The sequence below is a fragment of the Zonotrichia albicollis genome, chromosome 1, assembly GCF_047830755.1.
Source record: "Zonotrichia albicollis isolate bZonAlb1 chromosome 1, bZonAlb1.hap1, whole genome shotgun sequence".
NCBI lineage: Eukaryota > Metazoa > Chordata > Aves > Passeriformes > Passerellidae > Zonotrichia > Zonotrichia albicollis.
Window position 1 is genome coordinate 102,829,829 of NC_133819.1, and position 21,170 is coordinate 102,850,998.

The 21,170-nt window shown below is 39.1% G+C and overlaps 1 protein-coding gene across 12 annotated transcripts in view; it reads left to right on the plus strand.

Moving 5' to 3' along the window:
- Positions 1 to 20,117, plus strand: part of PIEZO2 (piezo type mechanosensitive ion channel component 2) — a 286,911-nt gene extending 266,794 nt beyond the window's left edge. For all 12 annotated transcript variants that reach the window (XM_074548447.1, XM_074548409.1, XM_074548364.1 and 9 more), the window contains 15 exons: positions 611 to 869; positions 1,387 to 1,569; positions 1,992 to 2,244; positions 2,978 to 3,110; positions 3,527 to 3,674; positions 3,784 to 3,998; positions 5,745 to 5,903; positions 7,192 to 7,339; positions 9,870 to 10,058; positions 10,485 to 10,577; positions 11,705 to 11,877; positions 13,236 to 13,352; positions 15,286 to 15,365; positions 16,667 to 16,835; positions 17,756 to 20,117. In XM_074548447.1, coding sequence (XP_074404548.1) covers positions 611 to 869; positions 1,387 to 1,569; positions 1,992 to 2,244; positions 2,978 to 3,110; positions 3,527 to 3,674; positions 3,784 to 3,998; positions 5,745 to 5,903; positions 7,192 to 7,339; positions 9,870 to 10,058; positions 10,485 to 10,577; positions 11,705 to 11,877; positions 13,236 to 13,352; positions 15,286 to 15,365; positions 16,667 to 16,835; positions 17,756 to 18,008 — 2,572 coding nt within the window. In that variant the 3' untranslated portion in view covers positions 18,009 to 20,117. The remainder of the gene's footprint in view (positions 1 to 610; positions 870 to 1,386; positions 1,570 to 1,991; positions 2,245 to 2,977; positions 3,111 to 3,526; positions 3,675 to 3,783; positions 3,999 to 5,744; positions 5,904 to 7,191; positions 7,340 to 9,869; positions 10,059 to 10,484; positions 10,578 to 11,704; positions 11,878 to 13,235; positions 13,353 to 15,285; positions 15,366 to 16,666; positions 16,836 to 17,755) is intronic.
- Positions 20,118 to 21,170: the final 1,053 nt, after the last annotated feature.

The following is a 21,170-nucleotide window of genomic DNA, read 5'->3' on the forward strand; positions in this document are numbered from 1 at the left end:
CAGTGTCTTGTCTTCTGGCTTTCCGTAGCAATTTTTGCTTTTCAGTAAGATCCCGTGTCAGGCCAAAAAACTTTATGAAAAGCAAAGAGGATTATGAATGTATATTAAACTCTCTGCCATTTATATTTATTTGAGTCATATAAATAGAAGACTAGACACAAGTAATGTTCATGGGTATTTTCATGGTTGTAATGTTGTGCCCCTGGACAATTCAAAACATAGGTCTGATGATGTACCTCTGGTTTTTCTGTAAATTCCTATCTGTGCTGATAAATGGGATGTGAATCCAAACCAGTATTGGATGATTTGCATGAGATGTGTTGGTTGGGCAGCTGTAAGAAAGCCATGTTTGTAAAAGTGCTTAGGCCAGGCTGATTCTCTTTCTGAATAAATTATAAAGGAGAACAGTGCTTCTAGTTATTTTTTCTGAAATTCTTGTTTTCTGAGCTTAGAATCAGGCTATTTGATTATAATATCAAATTCCCCCCCTTTTTTTTTTCCATTGGACTGAGCAGCAGATTACTTTTCAAAAGGAAAAATAGTAGCAATTTGAAAAGCAGCTCTTGTGAAGTTCATGTTCAGTTCATTTGTGGTACTCTGCTCCTCACAGGATGTTTCACGATGACGAGTTGGAGGAGTCAGAGAAGTTCTATGTTGGTCAGCCTCGAGTCTTGCTCCTTATTTATGCCCTGTACAATACACTGGTGGCCCGATCAGAAATGGTTTGCTATTTTGTGATCATCCTCAACCACATGATCTCTGCCTCCATGATAACCCTGGTGCTTCCCATCCTTATATTCCTGTGGGCCATGCTGTCTGTTCCTCGGCCAAGCAAACGCTTCTGGATGACAGCCATTGTCTACACTGAGGTATGCTGCTGGTTTTGCAAGCCTGTGTCAAACACAGAAATCTGAAGTTGGAATCTTTGCATGGCCTCCTTGCTGGTTTTGATCCCTGGGATCTGGGCTGGGCCTTTGGCCCTTCATAATAATACAAGTATTTGCTAAAGTCCTCAGAAATTTTTGTGGTATGGAAAGATCATGTTAGTTATTTCCTTCATTGCAATGAGCAATATCCTTCCTGGCATGTAAAGCAGTTCTCACAAGAACAGATAATTTGCAAACTGTTGCTTTGTAATGGTTAATCAAGAAACAGAATTCACTGCTTGTGATATCTCAAGTACCACTGAGTATCATCTGCTGCTGAATTTTGATTGACTTTATTACTGGAGAAATCTGAAGTGTTATGCCTCTGTAGTAATGAGTATGCTTGTTTATGTTCTCATAAAACTGACAAAGTAGATATATTTTATCCCTCTTACTGTCATGAGGCTATTATATCTGACATGCTTATAAAACACCAGAAGTGTGTTGTGTTTCTGAACAGGTGGCCATTGTCATCAAATACTTTTTCCAGTTTGGCTTCTTTCCTTGGAATAAACATGTGGATTACACAAAGGATAAACCTTACCATCCACCCAATATTATTGGCATTGAGAAGAAAGAGGGTTATGTGCACTACGATCTTGTTCAGCTTCTTGCTCTATTCTTCCACAGATCCATTTTAAAGGTAATCTGGGTTCAGGTAGTTTCTTATTTATATTTAATTTTTAATTTTAATTCTTAAATCAGTCTTGTGATATAAAGAAGTCATTCATTTGGTTATCAGGATTTTTTTTTTCCATGAAAGGGTTATTGAGCATTTGTAGTGGCTGCCCAGGGAAGTGGTTGAGTCACCATCCCTGGAAATGTTTAAAAGATATTTAGATGTGGCACTGAGGGACATGGTTTAGTGGTGGATTTGGCAGTGCTGGGTGAGCAGCTGAATTGATGATCTCAAAGAAATTCTGCAACCTAAATATTTCTATGAAATCCCAGCACATTGAATTTGTCTTCTCCCATGTGAATGCATGACTGAGCTGAGCAATGCCCATGATAAATACTGTGACAGAAATACAGGCTTGATACGTTCTCTTCTTGTTTTTCTACTAGTGCCATGGATTGTGGGATGAAGATGAGAAAGGAGACAGCTCCAGTAATAAAGAGGATACTGATGATGAGCTCTCTCTGACAGGAGGCAGGAGAGGCTCTTCTGCCTCTTTGAAATCTGTCAATCTGGCCGCATCTGTGGAGTCCATCCATGTCCACTTCCCCGAGCAGCAGACTGCGATCAGGAGGAAGAGTTCTAGCAGCATATCCCAGATTTCTCACAGGTCCAGCTTCTCCTCACACAGATCTAAGAGAGGTAAATGTCATGGCGTTTCTGGAATTGGAAGGACAAATGTTCATTTCCCATAGGATCATTCTACTGAAACCTTGGGTTGGTTGCTGAGGAGCTCCTGAATGCTGCTGCTTCTCAGTGATGAAATAGGATATGAACCAATGTATCTTCATGTTTGAACACACTCCAAGCCTTCTTAAAGTTCAAATGGAGAGCCATACTTTGTGATTCATTATGTTTTCTAAATGACATTATCCAAAAGCTGGGAAAGGAATGCTCAGTGTGGCTCAGATCCAGAAATTCTGGTCCAGCATAATCTCCAGCTAGAGGGAATGCAAAGCACATGTATTTTTCATATCTACTTTTGTAGACATTTGAATTGAGAAAATGTTTCTATTAGTTAAATTGAAACAGATTACATGTCCCATCTTGTAAAAAGGGCAGGAATACTCTAGCCTAAATATATATAATACCAATTGAGGTGACTGAGTCAGATCAATCAAATACTTGCTGTTATCACTAGTCTGCTTTCTCTTTTTATAGCTATTAATCAAGTTTTGATCCGCCAGTGATTAAACCTTTACTGGATGCTCTAAAGATTTTATCATATTGGGGGAAAAAAAGAAAAATTTGTTTCAAAGCTTCTTTCAAATGTGGGAGTCATATGAAATGGAAGTCTCAAGATTTATTACTTTCTAGCTTTAGTATTTAAACTTTTCTTTTGAATTGACTTCTCTTTTGCTCCCTTTTTTTCCAGGAAGTACCAGTACACGGAACAGCAGTCAGAAGGGAAGCAGTGTGTTAAGCATCAAGCAAAAATCTAGAAAAGAGCTTCTCATGGAAAAGTTTCGAGAACAGATGATCAAAGCCAAGGCTTTTACAATTAAAAAGTGAGCAATATGAGGAGTTGTGTGGGTTTGGGGGAGGTTCCAAACAGTAAAGCAGTAAGCCAGCATTTTAAAGGGAGCAGGCTACTACTGATGTTAATTCAAGTGTTTGTTGTACACAGATGTCCCACCAGCTGAACATCAGACAAATCAGCAGTTGTTAAAATAGCATCTGCCTGATAAAAAAGTTTAATGTCCCTTGTGACCTTGGTTGGCTGTGTATTTTTCTACTGAACAAACCCTGATACAGTGGTTTAGAAGCAATCAGAACAAAGGACTGGTGTCCCTGCAGTCCTGTGAAGGCTGTGAGAGTAGATCTTAGATATCTTTAAAAATATTAATCATACCACACTCAGCCTTTACTTTCTTCAGTGCAAGTTATGTGTTATTAAATCACATTGTGGTCTATGTTGTTTTAGGACTCTCCAGGTGTACATGCCCATCAGACAGTTTTTCTACAATCTTATTCATCCAGACTACAGCGCAGTGACTGATGTGTACGTGCTGATGTTCCTTGCAGATACAGTGGACTTTATCATCATTGTGTTTGGATTTTGGGCTTTTGGGGTACGTCACAAAGGCATCTGTAAATCCTCAGCAGGATTTACGTCTTGTAGATGCTAAATATCGTGCAAGTGTCCTTTTTCCTTGACCACTCTTATATTTTGCTTTTCAGAAACATTCTGCTGCAGCAGATATCACCTCTTCATTATCAGAGGACCAGGTCCCAGAGGCATTTTTGGTGATGGTGCTCATTCAGTTTGGAACCATGGTGGTAGATCGAGCACTGTACCTCAAAAAGACTGTCATGGGAAAAGTCATCTTCCAGGTCATCCTTGTTTTCGGAATACATTTCTGGATGTTCTTTATCTTGCCTGGAGTGACAGAAAGGTATAATAAGCTTTATAAAGAAACAATATGGGTGGAATACTGATGCTCTACCAAGTTCTTTGTATTTAAACTGGAGATGTTTGTAGCTAGGCTTTGGAATCATGATCAAATTCCTTTTTTGCCTCATTTCTAAGCAGAAAGTTGGAATGCATTTCCACAGCAGTAACTGTGGCCAATGTAAGTTTGAGGAAGAATTAGTTATATAGGTACAGAAATATTCTCAGTTTAGGCCAAAATGCAAGCAGGTGAAAGAGAAATTGCCTGTAATTGAGTGATTAGAGCCTTCAGCTGAGACAATGTTGGCCTCTGATCCAATTCCCTGCTCCCAAGACTGCCGCATGCTGCTTTAGAAGAGTGAGTAGAAAATGTCTCCCTCAGAGTAACTTATAACTTAGCACTTTCCTGAAATGTGTGAACTGTGGATTTAAATCTCCTTAAACTGAGGAATGTCTAAAATATGTGTCTGTTCTGAAGAGCTAAATTCTCCCCCCTTGCTCCTGCCACTTAGCTCTGGAAGTGATGTGGAGGCAGTCACCCCGCTGCATGAAATTTTGTGTTGCATACCTGGTCAGGCTCACTCCCAAATCTAACATTTTTTATTTACCATTTCATTTTTCATTTAACATTTCATGGCTCAAGAAACTGACCACTGCAGTCTGCAGAGCAGAGGTGTTAAGGTTCCATCCATAGTGTTTGGCTAACTCCCCTTTTCCTACTTTAAGTTGCCTTGAAGAATTTCCCTCACTCCATTTTCTGTCCATGGAAATTGAGTGTATCACCTGGGCACCTTACTCTTCATTGACAGTCAAGTTATTTTACTGGGAAAAAAGAAATAGGTTTATAGTGTAAAAGAAACTGAAAAGTCTGACTTCCTCTAAAAAGAAAGTGAAGTAGCAATTGTGCGCAAGTTTGAAAAAAAATCATTTTTCAAATGGATATCTACTGCACATTGAGAATTGTTAGGAAATAAAATAATTTTGACTTTGTGCTTTTGAGAAATCTATATCAAGTTGTTAATATCAAATCTGCATCTGAAACATCCTGTATTCCTTCTAAGTGAGATTAGAGCCCCCTGCAAATTTCTTAATTAAAATGCTTCTGTGGGATTTAATTGAAAATATTGGGTTATGGCTGGCTGGCAAATGCTGTCCATCATGAGGCATCTGCTGCAGATCCACTGTGCTATTGAATAACAACCAGAATGGCACATGTGAGGAGAGGTTGAGGGTTAGTTCAGTCCAGAGAAGGGATAGTGAAGGGCTATCTGAATTATTTGTTGGAATAAGACTTGAGAATTATTTGTTGGAATAAGACTTGAGTCAAGCAGAAAATATTTTCAGAGGTCACTCCACCTTAAATTCCTGTACGAATACCTGCATGAGGTGCTGCCATGAGCACAAGTAGCCACTAAAGCTGCCTTGATTGAGCCCCTGCCCAGGACTCACAGAGGGCTGAGGAAGACTGGTCTGTGTTGGGCAGCAAGGGACCTTCAGCATGCAGAGGGAGAGGGCACTGCCCAAAGTCTTCACTCTTTAGGGAGCCTGAGGTGGCAGTGGATGCTGGTTTTAGACTTTTTCATTCAGTTTCTTTCCAATACTCTTTTAACCCTGCCATGGGATCAGCAACCAAGGCTGTTTCACAGGACCTCAGGAAGGGGAAACTGCCAGGAGCAAAAAACCATTTGAAGCTAATTTGGTCATGCACAGATACAAAGCTCATAATTTTCCTTTATCTTTTCCTTTACAGGAAATTTAGCCAGAACACAGTTGCCCAGCTCTGGTATTTTGTGAAATGTGTTTATTTTGGCTTATCAGCTTATCAGATACGCTGCGGATATCCAACTCGTGTTCTTGGCAACTTCCTCACAAAAAGTTATAACTATGTCAACCTGTTCTTATTTCAAGGGTAAGCACAGACTTACTGCCTTTGTTCTTTCTTTTGTGTAGTAAGGATCTGCTGTAGTGAAATGCTGGGGTTATTAATGACTTTTCTTCACAGACTGCTGGAAATAAGACAGTAAATTTTGCACAGCACTCTCTGTATATGCCATATGTCCCCTGTAGTCCAGAAGAAAAATCTATTTCTGGAAGGCAAACTTCATAAAATTCCATCTCTTGGTCTGAAACCAGAAGCCTGATATGCCAGTCAGCCATTCAGTCCCCTATGAAATAAACATTTTTAACACTTCTAAGAAATCACCTTTGTGAACAGAAATAGAGGCTACATATTGTGCAAGAAAACGGGTAATGTTATTAGTTCTACAGTCCTAAAAAGTAGTAAGGTGTCAAATCCCAAAGAGACCTTTGGAGCAGGTCTGCCTGCTATACCTCAGCAGGTGAAAGGAATGGAGTGAAAGACAACACACCTGAGAAATTCAAACTTAAAATTAAGCACAAAAGAAAATATGTTTGCTTTGAAAGTGTTGCACATTTGAAACTCCTCAGGAGTTAGGGCAAGGAACAGGTGCAGCATTACCTTGGAGTGAAAGGTGGCTTTACACAAGCAGACCACGTCCTCCATTTACACTGTTACAGTGGCCTTGTGATTAAGTCAGTTTGACGCATATGTGTAATTCACAGAAAAAAAATTGAATCATTTCAGCCTTTTCACAGTATTTGCAGTATGGGCTTCTTGCATTCCAAGGAAAAGTTACAGAAGAAAGTTTTCCTCACATGAAATACTCTTTAAAGTGTGGGACTAGGAAAGGGAATGATGCCCTTTGAGCAGCTGCTCATTGCACGTTGATTTCCTGTTGATTCCCACCTTCTTCTGCTGTTTAATCCTGAGGCACAAAGCCCAGTTCCAAATGCAGCAGAGGGCTGCCCACCTACTGCAAAGATGCCATGCAACACTTGGTGTAAGAAGGTGTAAAATTAATCCCACCATCCTGTAGAAAACAGGTGCTCCTCTCCCAGGTCAGAGGAATATAGGAAATCTTGTACTATTCCATCAGGGGCTCAATCACAATTATGGACATAATGATGCATAAGCGTATTTATGGCCTGGTAAGAAGATCTAGAGTAAAACAAGCTATGGCAATTTCAGGATTTGATTGTATTTGTGTTTACAGAATCCCCAGTTAAGCTCTTTTCGTGTTGTCTTAATTCTCCCTCTAGTCATATATACACTTGCTGTGCTTGTTTGATGTGATGCCTCTGTTTCTGACAAGTTACCTGCTGTGGTCTCCCTTCAGGTTCCGCCTGGTTCCATTTTTGACTGAGCTGAGAGCAGTAATGGACTGGGTTTGGACTGACACCACTCTCAGTCTTTCCAGCTGGATATGTGTTGAAGATATCTATGCTCATATATTCATCCTGAAGTGTTGGCGAGAGTCAGAAAAAGTAAGGAAACCCCATATGAGTGATTCAGACCTTTTTCTTCCCCCATGCAGGAGGGAAGAGAAATAATCATGAGTCCCTAAATAATTGAGGAATCCACCACAAAAAGTTTGTTGGAAGATATGCCTGGCACTTGTGTTCAGAAATATCCAGACCATTGGGTACTTTATGTTAGTTGGCAGCTGCTGTGAATGAAACTTCAAACAGTTTCTCTTTTGTGCCCAGCTGATTTTTCCACCATTAACATGAACTCCAGAAGCGTGTGCCTGCTGGGTTAATTGCATGCCTGTTTTCAAGGCTGGGGTTGGAAGTCCTGGTGTTCATACAGTCACACACAGCTAAGTGAGTAACCTGGAGTAGCAGGGAAGCTGCAGCTGAGGAGAAAGCTCAGTAGAAGGAAGAACTCATGCCCTGCAGTGTAGGGACACTGGGTTCATGTAACTGCAGAGGGAATTCAGCTGGCTCCTTTATTCCAGGAGAGTCCCTGCACATCCAGAACTAAACTGCAAGCCGGATAAACCCACCATTTGTCTCACTGAAATTTCAGTCTCTTTAAATCATTTAAGCTTCAGTTCAAATTAAACTTGCAAATTCTGGATTCTTTGTAACTGCTATAAAGATTGCAACCATATGCTTGCTCATTTTGCCAATTTTAAAAAGATATTAAACATTATTTTAAGAGTGACCAAACCAGTCAGAAATTTTACATCTGTATTGAAGTGGATTTACTTTTAAGTGTTACTGACGTATTTCTACTTTTATTATAATCCTGTCTCTTAATGGCAATGGCTTTCTAAGTATATCACATAGATTAACTCAGAGCTACAGTGCACACAAATCATGCATATAGGCTTTTTCTCTGTGACTCCCACTTCTGCCATGAATGGAAGGGATTCTGAAGGACTTGAGGAGTTGGGGAAGTAATAACCCAGCTCTACTTTGACTCTCTATCTCATCGCATATTTTTATGCTACAATCCACATGATGTGTAGCAGAGATCTGACATGGGAGGATTCCCATGTCTAAGCTGGCATGTATGTTCTAATGCCATACAGAAAAATAACTGTGTTACAACTTTGCAAGTATTGTTGAAGGTACTTTTGTTCTCTCTCTCTGAGGGGAATGCCTAAGTATTTGGACTGCTAGAGTCCCTCTGAGATGTTCTATAACATCATTAGAAGTGCCTGAACTAATATCCTCCAGACAATTATTATTATTATTATTATTATTATTATTATTATTATTATTATTATTATTATTATTATTATTATTATTATTATTATTATTATTATTATTATTATTATTATTATATTAATAACAATAATAATAATAATAATAATAATAATAATAATAATAATAATAATAATAATAATACCTCTGCTGATCTTGATAGGATATTTTAATGAAAATACTATTCTGTAGTGTGAGACAAATGACTTGATACACTGCTTCTGAAAAGTAAAAATTGGTTTTAAATAAAGCATTGTATTACAAATGTAATATTCTCATAGGGCTTTATGGATTCATGTTGCAAAGCAAGAACAATTTCCTGAAAGCCAGATTCCTGGGGTGTTTGAGGTGCAGTGCAGCACAGTGTGTATTTGTTTTGCACATATAGTATGCAATTCATGGAGGATATGCTACTAAACACTGTGGAGTTAAACCACAGTAAGAGAATTACACCAAAATAAATTACAGTGAAAGTAAGACATTTTACAGGATGGCGAGAGTATTAAGAGTATTCAATCAAGAGGCAAATAGCGGAGGACAGGAATTATGGGCAAGGCAGAACAGACATGACATGTGGCTTGCTTTGAAGGGAGAAGAAAAGTGGTCACTTTTGTCCTCAGAAGCTAAGAAAGAGAAGGATGTTACATCAGCAGTATCCAGACTTCAGGAAGAGCAACAACATTTTTAACATTAGTTAATTGGAGTTGGTGTAGAAACAGATTCAATATCAGAAATTTTACTGATTGTTTATGTCAGTTGCTGGCAAACAGTTTTCCTGCTCCCCCCATCCACCACAATATACAGTTTGCAGCATTTCAAGACCTGCAAGAGGAAGTCTGCCTTAAGGAGTTCTGTGATAAAACTTTTCAGAAGTGCAAATACAAGAAAGTGGGTCCCTCATTATAGCAGTTTCTGGAATAAATTGTTGTATCACTGTTTCTGCTATTATTTTATATTTTGTTCTTGTGAGATCATGCTAGCACTTAAACAAAAAAAATCAAATTATCCTACCTAATTTCTTCTTTTTTTATGATTGTGAAGAATCAAAATCACAGAGGTTTATAATATTTTTCACACTGGACACATATTTTGGGTTCACTTGTCACTTCTCTCTGTTGCCATCAGAAATTGGGTGCCTGTGCAGATTTGGCTAAAAAAATCTCAAAATAGCTGTTGTGATATGGGGTAGCAAATTACCACAAGAGATGGGAAGCCTTAAGATCATTATATATTCACCCATCAAATCTTATGAAGTGTGCCTTTGATAGAAGAGACGTTACCATACTGCTGTTTGCTTTTGCAGAGATATCCCCAACCAAGAGGCCAGAAGAAAAAGAAAGTTGTGAAGTATGGAATGGGTGGCATGATTATCGTCTTGCTGATTTGTATTGTCTGGTTCCCACTGCTCTTCATGTCTTTAATCAAATCTGTTGCAGGCATCACCAACAAGCCTCTAGATGTATCAATCACAATAACTCTAGGAGGTTATCAGGTAAAAAAGAAGAAACACTAAAAGCAAACTCTATTTTTTGCATTATATTTCCTTGTGCCATTTCTTCTTCCTTCCATTCAATTCAACTCTCCTTCTTTATGCAAGGTACCTGGCAAGCTTCCATAAATGACCCATTCTGGGTTTAAAGATATGTTAGTTTATCACTGATGTAAAATATTATCCTCATTTTCAAGTCAAAACCAGCCTCTGCTGCCAGTGGAAACTGAATAAATTATCCTACAGGTCCACATGGTGGATATAAGTTAATTGTAGGCAGCTTGCATCTCAGAGGAAGGAGATTATAACATTGTCTTGTTGAATTGAGTGCCATAATTGTCTTGGACTGTGATGCACAGGATGCTGGACTGTGTATGTAGCAGCCAATGTGAAGTAAATGTGATAAGCATGTGTTCTTTTGTTTCCCAGCCTATTTTTACCATGAGTGCTCAGCAGAATCAGCTCAAGAGTTTGGATCCGAGTGAGTTCAGTGACTTTATGAAAAGCTATAGGGGTAACACTGTAAGTGAAAAGTAGAATATCTCATTTCTTAAAAATGTGTGCATGTTTCCATGGAGGCCTTTTGTGAGTTTTGTTTGTGTAGTTGTAAGTGGTCATCAGTACTGTCATCAATTGGAAGGTATTTCTATAAAGAGGATTTGCATGAAAAAAAGTTCAGACATAATTTGTCAGGACAGTGCTGGGTTATGGTGAGACAAGCTACCATTTATGCAGCCATCTTTGCACAAAATCCTGGAAGGCAGAAACCCTAATTGTCCTGTTGTCTGAATGAAATCCTCTCCTCTAAATGACCCAAACCTGCAGGAGATGTGATGCTGTTTGTGTAAGAGCTGCCAAAGAAAATGTGTTGGGGACAAAGCAATGCCTTATGCACTTTTAAGCCCCATGCTCCTTTCTAGAGCACACATCTTTCACCTTCCAGTGGGAAATGGTGGTGCTGTCAAAAGAAAGTGTGCATAGCCTAGAAATTTTTTGACATAAAAATATCCAAAAAAAAAAAAGCATTTAAGCATAGTCTTAGTGTTTAATGGAGCAACACGCCCAGTTTCCACAAGTTTCTACAGGAAAAGGACTAGTAGTGAGTAGGAGCTGTTGTATTGCTAATGTAACTAACATTTGATCAGATATAACTTTAAAAGAAGTGCTTGCTACTAGCTCATTAAAGAATTTGATATTAGAATTTGATCTTAGATCCTACCACATAACCCATGTACAGTAGCACTAATATTGTAACCTAGATGCATTTAGGAGTTGCGAGGTTCTAGTTGGTTCATCCTTCGCAGACACTTTTCCATGCAGGAAGATACAAAACAAAAGACAGAGTAAAATTTTAACTCGAGTTTAATTAGCCTCTACAGAGTTTGTTTCATGAACTCTTAGACTTGCTTTAGCCAACATGGCCATCAAACAATGGGGCCATTTTTGTTTTGCCTTTTTAGCTTGGCTATATTTTGTTGATTCTCCTTCCTATCTCAAGCCCCAGTTGGTACCTGAGGAAAATTATCAGTGCACACTACTGCACTTACAATTAATCAAACATTTAAAAATCTGTCTGACAGGGAAATGTGGTTCTGTGTCTTGTGAATATCACTGCACTGAAATTTTCTTTTCCTCTTCTGCACCTTCAGGCTGCCTTGCAGTTTCTAGAGGGCTATGCAAGAGAAGATATAACTCGAGCAGACCTGGAGGGAAATTCAAACTCTTTGTGGACCATCAGCCCTCCCAGCAGAAATAAAATGATACAGGGACTTAAAGACTTAAATGCTGATTTCACTTTAGTTATTTCATGGACCATTCAGAGGTAATTAAACACAGTTATTATGAGGTGGATGGATCATTTGCCAAGCAGTAGCTCAGTAGAACAGGTCCACATTGCATTTTTGGTTTATTTGTTTAGCAAATTCTATTGTATGGCAGAGCAAAAAAACGGAGAGTAGGAGGGAGAGAGCCAGAGAGAAGTCAGTTTTGTTACCTATGAAAACATTTTTTTCCTGCAGTTCTCAAAAAATAAAGAAGTGGAGCCACTAGCAAATAGATTATTTAAAATGTCCAGGTGGAATTTTCAATGGGATTTGACAGGAAGGAAGAAAAAGTAAGAATTTTTTATCCAGTTTTAGGTGGGGATGTTCCAATTAATTGCCCTTAACAACAACCTTGCTAACATTTATGGAAAGTGTATTCACTTAGACCTAGTTAAGGCAGAAAACCTATGAGGAAATACAAACAGAAGTTCTTCATCCTCTTATTAAGGGAGTCTGGAAGAGACACCAACAATTTTTATGTGCAAATACCATAACAATGGCACAGATCCATTTTGTTAAGACCTTTGCTCATGTAAGCTCTCTTTGGCCCCAGTGAACTGACTTTACAATGAAGTTCTTGAAAGAGACAGCCTGGAGTATAAAGTTTTTGCACTCAGGCTAGAGCACACCCAGTCACCAAGGTCATTTGCTGGCTACTGTCTGCCAGATGGGGTTCCTGTAGATTACTGGATTAAATTGGAGTTAAGTCATCACTCCATGGAATCCAAGTTCCTTTGCACCCTCCTTATTTACATGTTTCCTTGGAAGTAGAAGCTGGATTGTTGAAAGACTATGCACAAGAAGCAGGTCAGTCTATTTGCTGTGGGAGCTCTGGACATGCTGGCTCCGTTCTTCCACAGTCAGAAATAGGCTTGTAATGAATTTAATGCAACTTTATTTGACATCCCCCACCCCGCACCCACTTATTTTCCTAGAAGCAGTAGCTATTAACTAGTGAATTACATCACTCCATCATTTCTGAGCCTCACATTAATTTTTAGTACTGCTACTGAGTTTGCCCATATGCTTTCATGGCTAGAAGCATTCATACACTAGTGCAAGGAGACATTTTTCACCCTCAAATTGTATCTTGTGGGATACACTGTGAACGCGAATGACTGAAAATGTTCTGGGCTTACCACAGTGTGCTCCCTTTCTTCTAGGCCAGGAGGCCACGAGCAGCAGTAAGGTGGTCCTGTTGTGTCACAGAGGCAGCGTACATTTTTACAAAGGCTTTCTGCCTTTGCACATCATCTGCCACGGGTGTTTCTCTGCAGCCCCCAGCAGCTGCCTCACCCAGATCAGGTTATGCTCTCATTGTAGGTTCTCAATGTGTTTTCCCTTTTACTTACAACAGGAATCTCTCCCTTGGTGCCAAGGCTGAAATAGCATCAGACAAACTTACCTTCCCACTAAAAACACATACCAGAATAGATATTGCTAACATGATGGCTGAAAATCAACCGGAACAGGTGTAAGTTATTTTCTTTTTCTATTTATATGCAAACTTTCCCCTTTGAAGCCTGATTTCCCAAGGTGGCCAAGCTTGTGCAAATGTTTCATTTGTCTGCCCATCTATCCCCCTCTAATAACAGATGCCAACAGCACTGAAACCAAGTAATAGTAATACTAAAGGTGAAAACTTGGTTCCTATTATAAATATAGGCTGAGAGGACCCAGAACACAGGATCATCAACAACAAGCATGGTGAAGCTGTTAGTAACTTTTCTTTGATTTTTTGGATAAGCACAAGTTCAGTGTATTCTTAGTTCAACTCATCTTTGAGTTACATCAGTCCAACTTGATCTGAGGATGTTGTATTGAAGATTTTTTTATTCTAAATAAATATCCAGACTGTATCTCACATTGTTACTCCTGAATAGTACTAGATTGGCAAGGAAGTGTTAAATCACTGCGGTCAAAGGGTAACATCTGTAGTCATTTCTGACATCAGATCTTTTCCTGTGATGGAAATTCACAAGGCATGCACTTCATATGAATATCAAACATTATTCTACAGATATATCCTTATAGCATTAACCATAGTGGTGACTTCATTTAGATCTGAAAAGAGTCTGGCTCTTCCTCTTCTCACTGGGGATTACGTTACAGCAGTAGTTTCTAAGTACTGCTAAGCCAACACATCATCCCTGAAGGCCATTTGATCTGATTTGTGGCCAGAGGAGTTGAAAAGTTTAAGCTGAGACCAGCTGAGATTGTGAAAACTCTGAGGGGTTCTTATCTGTTAGTAGGTAGAAATTAGATTTGCCTTTCCTGTGTACAGCTGTTTTTCTGCAGCCACACACACTCATACATACAGACTGCGATTGCACATGTGATAATTGCAATTAAAAATACTTGATGCCTCTTTTCTGCTGTGTGAAGATACAGCAATATTTCCTGAGGTGATGCAGGGCCACAGAGGGTAGATTTTTCTCATTTGTGGGAAGAATTAATTAATTCATAATTCTCTCTTTGCAAAAGGCAAGCAGTAACGTAGACCATATAGCTGCATTTGCCTGTCTTGCAGTAGTTTTGTAGATTTAAGTTTTTTTTACTTGGTCATAAAGGAGAAATGGTTGTGATAGCTATTAGCCATTCAGATGCTTCTGCAGGAGGCTTTCTGCCACCTCTGCTGGGACAATTCAGCTGCTGACCTTTTCTTGGGCCTGTTGGAGTGATCAGAAGGGATTTTCAATTGCCACCCTTGTTCTTCCTCAGCCTGGTGTATGCAATGTAGCCAAGTGTCACAGGATTTATCTGAGAGCTCCTCTTCCCTGGAATTTTTCAGTCATTTGAGGAAAATGTTAGGACAGTGTCTCTGCTTTTAAGAAATGTGTCTCCCTCTAGATACTGGTAATTTATTCCCATTCAAGATTATTTGATTTTGAGTCCAGTGGAAGAACTTTTACAAACATCTTTCTTTAGATGTTTGAAATCCACCTAAAAGCTGTGAAAATATTTCCCAATCTGGCAAAAATTCTCATTCTTTTCAGCTGTTATTATTGAAACACCACCTTGCAATTCTGAAGTAATAGCTGTGCTCACAACATATTTTTCTAGCTTGTTTACTACTGGCAATATGCTGTCTTTATTATATACTTTATTGCTGACTATAAAAGCAGCTTTTTTTAAACAAAATATAAAGTCTGCATTCCATGCAAACACACGTGCCCCAGCTATGTGGAATTCATGGTGTGTGAATGGTGGCATTATGGACAGAACTCTCTGCTGAAGTTCTGAAAAAACATAGCTGAAAAATCCAGTTAATTTTCAGATGTGACACCTGAACACTATAAAGTCGTAACTTAAGAATCACTGGGAACTGTGTATAGCACTGTTAGGTGTTTCTAAATTATTTTATAGGTATAAAAATATGAAATATTTGATTTCTCATTTTTTTCCAGAACATTAGAGGAAGTTTATCCATACTACATCAAGGCTCCGAGTGATTCTCTGGCAAAACCCATAAAGCAGCTATTGAAAGGTATGTCTCCAGACCATGGAAAACAGAGTATGGTTTAAAGAAGTGCAAGGCAGCACTCACACTTGTATATTCACAGCTGCTATGGGGCACCTCAGTGTTAAATGCACTTAAAATGGTTTTTACTTGGTGTCTGCCAGCTTGAGGAGAGATAAGGTAATAATACAGTATAAGGCAGATAATGCATCTCCACATATTCTAGCTTGAATTCAACAGTAAGGACTCTAAGGATGAAGTCCATCTTCTTCAAGTCTGCTTTAGGAACTCTTTTCCTTTGTTTTATGTGTAAGTGATTACAAGTTCACTTCTCCACATCTCCTTGCTACCTTACTGTGAACAGTCAGTAGTTTTGCATGTCTGCAAATGCAGCTCCTCAGCTTAAATAATGACACTGCATTATTTTTATGGTTTTCTGAGCTATTCCTTCCTTATTGGCTACAAAAAATCCACTTTAAATAACTCATTGAATTTTAGAATTCTTCCAGGTACTCACAGACATACAGAATACGTGCACCCGTGCACATACATACGCGTGAAAAACCTGTTGGGTTGGAATAGTAGGAACAAGTCTTTATCCAAGAGCAATATTCTCAACAGAGGCTACATTTGGAGTTTGGATGTAATAGTAGTAGTGCTATGTAGTATGTTCTTGTCAAGGTTCATCAAGAAAAATAATTCTGAACCCAGTTCTGTGAGTAGAAATAAGTTATTTCTTCTAGAGTGCTTCACTGTCATTGTTCAGGTCCCTAATCAGAGTTTCTTTGAAAAGGCTGTAATGTACTGCTACTGTACTCTCAGGAGGACCAGAGTTCATCTCCTGTCTGTGTGATCAGTATACATAAAACAGGATAGCACCCTTTTGTTGGCACAAGAGAATAATATCTTTTACATCAGACACAAATGGTTTATGGTGATAGCTTCCCTTTGAGACACAAAAGCTAACTGCTACCCTTCCAGGTTCAATGTGTTTCTATAAGCCTGAAATGCAGAAGTGATGAGTGCTATTGATATTTTGGCCTGAAAATACCAAAATTATTTGACAGTTGTACAGAAGAGTATGTGGGTGATATGAAATATTTTACATATTTAATGCAGATTCAGATGAGATTTGCAGAAGAAAAAACACAGAAGTCTGGGTTTTATAATTTTGTATACAGAAATAATGTAAAATGGAGTTGAAGAATTTTGCTTCTGCATTGTTCAGTCATTTTATAATGCAGATGTTTGAAGTATCTGTCTCAAAATTTTTGTTTGATTTTTTCAATTCTTGTTGTGTATATATTAACACTTCTTTTTTTCAATAGACTGCAAGTGGGAAAATATTACAGTTTCCCTTGTCAAAAATGCATCTGAAGAATGGTGGGTTTTGAATCAGCTTGGAAAAAGACATAAAACGCCTCATGAGAGTCTTGAACTCTTCATATTTAGTGATAAAGTCAGTCCACCAAGCCTTGGATTCTTGGCTGGTTATGGGTAAGAGGAATATTTACATAAAATTAAATAAAGTACATAAAATAGAAGTAGAAGTGACTGTTTGCTGATTTGGGGGTATATTTTTGGTTGTTGTTGTAGTGTTTGAACATTACAACATTTTGAAAAGGGGTTTTGTGAGATTTTCAAATCCATGTCTGTTAATATTATCTGTAGAAGGATTAATGTTTGCAAGGTTAGTATTACCCCTGATAACTGCTCTCCAGTGGGAATAAAAACAGAAGCACCCTTCACACCAATTTCCTACTGAAGAGAAATAACTCAAAATATGTTAGTTCAGCTGCAGGTCATGTTTTGCCTGAACTCTGCCTGGTTTTGGTGCCTTCCCAATCTTGTAGCCAGGACCCTGGGTGTGACAGAGTTATGAAATACATCTCCACAGACAGAGGAAGGCAGGAGACTAAGCATTCCCAGGAGATACACTCTTCTGGTAGGATCTTGGAGAAGTCCCCATAGAAAGATTATCACGGTAAATGTTAGTTTGTCACCAGTTACATATACCTTAATAAAAATATTTGAATCAGCTTGGAAAAAGACAAAAAACACATTTAATAAAAAATATTAAATATTAAACCTGACAGATTATTTGCTTTTAGCTGCTGTCAGATTTCCAATTGTGACTTCCAAGCTGTAGCAGGCAGGACATGCAACCATCAGCAACTGAGGTCAAAGAATTTTAGTCAGCCGCTAAACAGCAGTCAGCTGTTTATGATTCCAGATTTGTGAGGTGTTTGAAGAGATCTTATTTTCCTTCATCCTGTGGCACAGCAGAAACATGACCCTCATTAGAAATTGACGTTCAGCCCACTGACAGACTACAGTTAGCCACGTGAATGAGCTTCCTCACACCTGGCTGCTCTTTTATGAGGCACAATTTGAACTCTTCCTTTCTTTCTTTTCAGCATTATGGGATTGTATGCCTCAGTTGTCCTGGTGATAGGCAAGTTTGTCCGTGAATTCTTCAGTGGGATCTCTCACTCCATCATGTTTGAGGAGCTGCCCAATGTAGACCGAATCCTGAAGCTGTGCACTGACATTTTCCTGGTGCGAGAGACTGGAGAACTGGAACTAGAGGAAGACCTGTACGCCAAACTAATATTCCTGTACCGCTCACCAGAGACTATGATCAAGTGGACTAGGGAAAAAACTAATTGATCTCTTTGGCATCACACTGCAAATCAAGTTGGTTAAATCTGAATTTTAAAGGAAAAAGAAAAAAAGCACAATATTCTCTTAAGAGCTAAGCCTTTTATAGCTGGGTAGCAATGATTTTTCACTGAAGGAATCCTGGAAGCTTCGGCCTTAGGAATCCATGCTGCCTTTCAAATTAAGGATCAACAGTGAAGAAGGTTGGATGATTTGTTGTTTTTAATGTGCCACTCCTCTACAATCTGGGGACTGCTTTGTAATTTAATCAGCAAAAAGTTTGCATCTTTGTCTGGCTAATTTAATTTTCCAGACAACCCTTACACCTTAGAGAGAAACGAAAGGAGTGAACCCACAGATGACTCCAGTGTACTTTCTTAATCCTCTCTGGAGCCACACAGTTTGGATTGTGCAATATGCTGTTGTACATCACTGACTTTCAAGCTACAGTAATGGGACACTGACGAGCCTTCAGGACACCCAGCACCCAGGGCCACACTGGGAACTGAAGACATTCTAGCCATACTCATTTGTAGAAAAGTAGAGGTTTTGATGTACAAAGGACACTGTGGACAAGCCTCTGTCAGCAAAAAAGTAAAAACAAGTCAGAAAACAAGTAACAGTCTCTTGAAATGCCTTATTTTATTTGTACAGTCACAGGAGACATTTCCACCAAACATCAATGACTTTTCTCAGGAAAAAGCAACTGAAACTTGACACTTTGTCAAGATTAACTAATGGCTAGAATAATTATTGAATTCTGGGGTGTTCTGCTGTGCCATTCTCTTCCGCATTACTGCTTTCCATTGGATGAGAAAAGAAAGTGAAATCAATGACCTAATGTGCTACTTCATTTCTTATAACCCTTTAAAGACTGAATAGTGTGTGCTTCTCTCTGCTCCCCATGACATGCTTTTTCCCATTTCGGTGATTTAAGGCAACTCTTGTTTTGCTGTTAGCTGATATTCTTCTTCCAGTGTTTCAGGTATACAAAAATGTTTACATATTCCAAGTCACATTTTTACATCTGAGACGGGTTTTTTTTTGAAGTTCCCAAATACAGACATACATATGAGCTTGAGAAATGCCCTTTTTTTTTAAAAATTGCTATTATTAGTGAAGCAAATGGCTCATTGCAGCATGAAAATTTACAATTGCAATGTAGGTTTCTTTCCATGTCAAAAAAAAAAAAACTGAGAAAAAAAGTAATTGAGTGGGTAGGGTATGTTAAAAGGATATACTTGTAGTTTTGATTCAGTAATGACTTAAAATAAAGCACATGTTGCAAAGTCATTTTAGAAGTATTTTTTCCTCTGCCTTTTTACATGAAATGGGAAAAGTTTGACATTCTTCTTAATCTGTGACAAATAAATCTCTTTCTTGTAGTTAGCTGCTATTTATTATATGAATGATTAGTTAATCACCAGAAAGAAACTAACATAATTTGCTGGCACATTTTACTGCAGAACTTCATAAAACAGCACAACTAAATGAAGTTGAAACATACTCTGCTGAGTGCTTCCATGACAAATGCTGTCACATCCATTCTATACTGTGAAAACTAACACTTTGAGCACCTCGATGTGCACAAAATAAAATCTGCTTCATGATATTGTAACAATAAAATAATTTGATGACTGGAACTCACTGGAAGACAACCTGATTTCCTCTGAAGTGAAAAGGTGGCTGCTCATGTACCCAGGCATCATTCCCCCCTGCAAAGTTTTGCTCCATTTCTTCCATAGATCCTGTGAATGAAAATTGAAATATACAGGACAGCCCTGACATAGCACTCGGGGATGCTAAAATGTCTTTTATAGTTGGATGGATCCTCGCCTGGGTGTTCAGTGATTTTAAGGAGATGAACACTGGAAGGAGAAGTGTGAAGGATGCAGTGTGTTTCTAAAGGTACCAGCCAGCAGAACCATGCTGGCCACAGTTGGTCCCAGCTCCCTTCCTGGTTCCTTCCCTTCAACAGGCACTTCCTTTTTGTTGGGAAAAATCTGTCTTCAGAACGAGCTGTACAGTTATTTGGGCTTTGCAAAAAATGTGCTGCTCTTTCTTTCATGGATTGATCAAACTTTGAAAATAAAAGGATTCTTCTGTTGTTTTTTTTTTTTTTTTTAATTTATTTCTTTTTAAAACAGCCTATAGTCAAATCACTGATCTGGACTGGGTAGCTGCCTGCAATGGGTGAGGAGTGTACCAGACCATCCTTTGAGCCCAGCTGTCCAGAAAAAGTTGAACTGGCAGCCAATTTCCAGGGGCATTCTCGGTGGTCAGTACTGGGACCAGTACCATCTAACATCTTTATTAACATCCTGGAGGACACAGCAGAGTGCCCTTTCAGCAGTGGGAACTTCACTGAGCCTCGGTCTGGGGAGGTTTGCAATGACATGAGTGTGTCAGCTCTCTCCTGGGGCGTGGGCTGGGCAGCTGCAACAGCAGGGGCAGGACTTCCTTCAAAGGCAGATCTCAGGATGCTGCAGAAATTATCTGCCAGGTACTTCATGAACTGGGGCAAATGCACAAAAATCCTGCCTCTGAGGCAGACTGACCCTTACAGCAATGCAGATTAGGTGGATGGGTTGGGAACAGCTTTAGAATAAAAAGAGACAAGACCAGGGGTGGGAATTTGCAGCGTGTTCTTGAGGCAAAGGAAACCAACAGCATGCTGGGCTTTACTTACAGGATCACAGCTGAAAGTCAAGGAAATTTATTAGTCCCCTCTATTTCACACTTGTGAGATCACACCTGGAGAAGTGCATGGAGCTTTGGGGGCTCCAGTGCAAGAAAGATATAGACATAGTGAACTGAGCAGGCAGCTGAGAGCACAGCATGCAAGGAGCTGCAGGAGCTGGGCTTGCTCAGCCTTACAACAGAGAAGTCCCATGGAAGAGCTTATTGGTGCCTACAGCTGCCTGATGGTGAGATACAGAAAAGCCAATCTCTGCAGAACTGCATGATAGATCTGATTAAATAAAAGGAAAATTATTTTTACCATGAGGCATTTAAACATTGAAGCAAGGGCCCAGAGAAGCTGTGAGATCCTCAGCCTTGGCTGATCAAGCCCCAAGCATCCTGTTGTAAGTGGCCATGCTTTGGATTGTGGGTTTGACCTGAAATCTCCTGATGTCCCTTGCAATCTGAATTATGTCACGATTTTAAGAT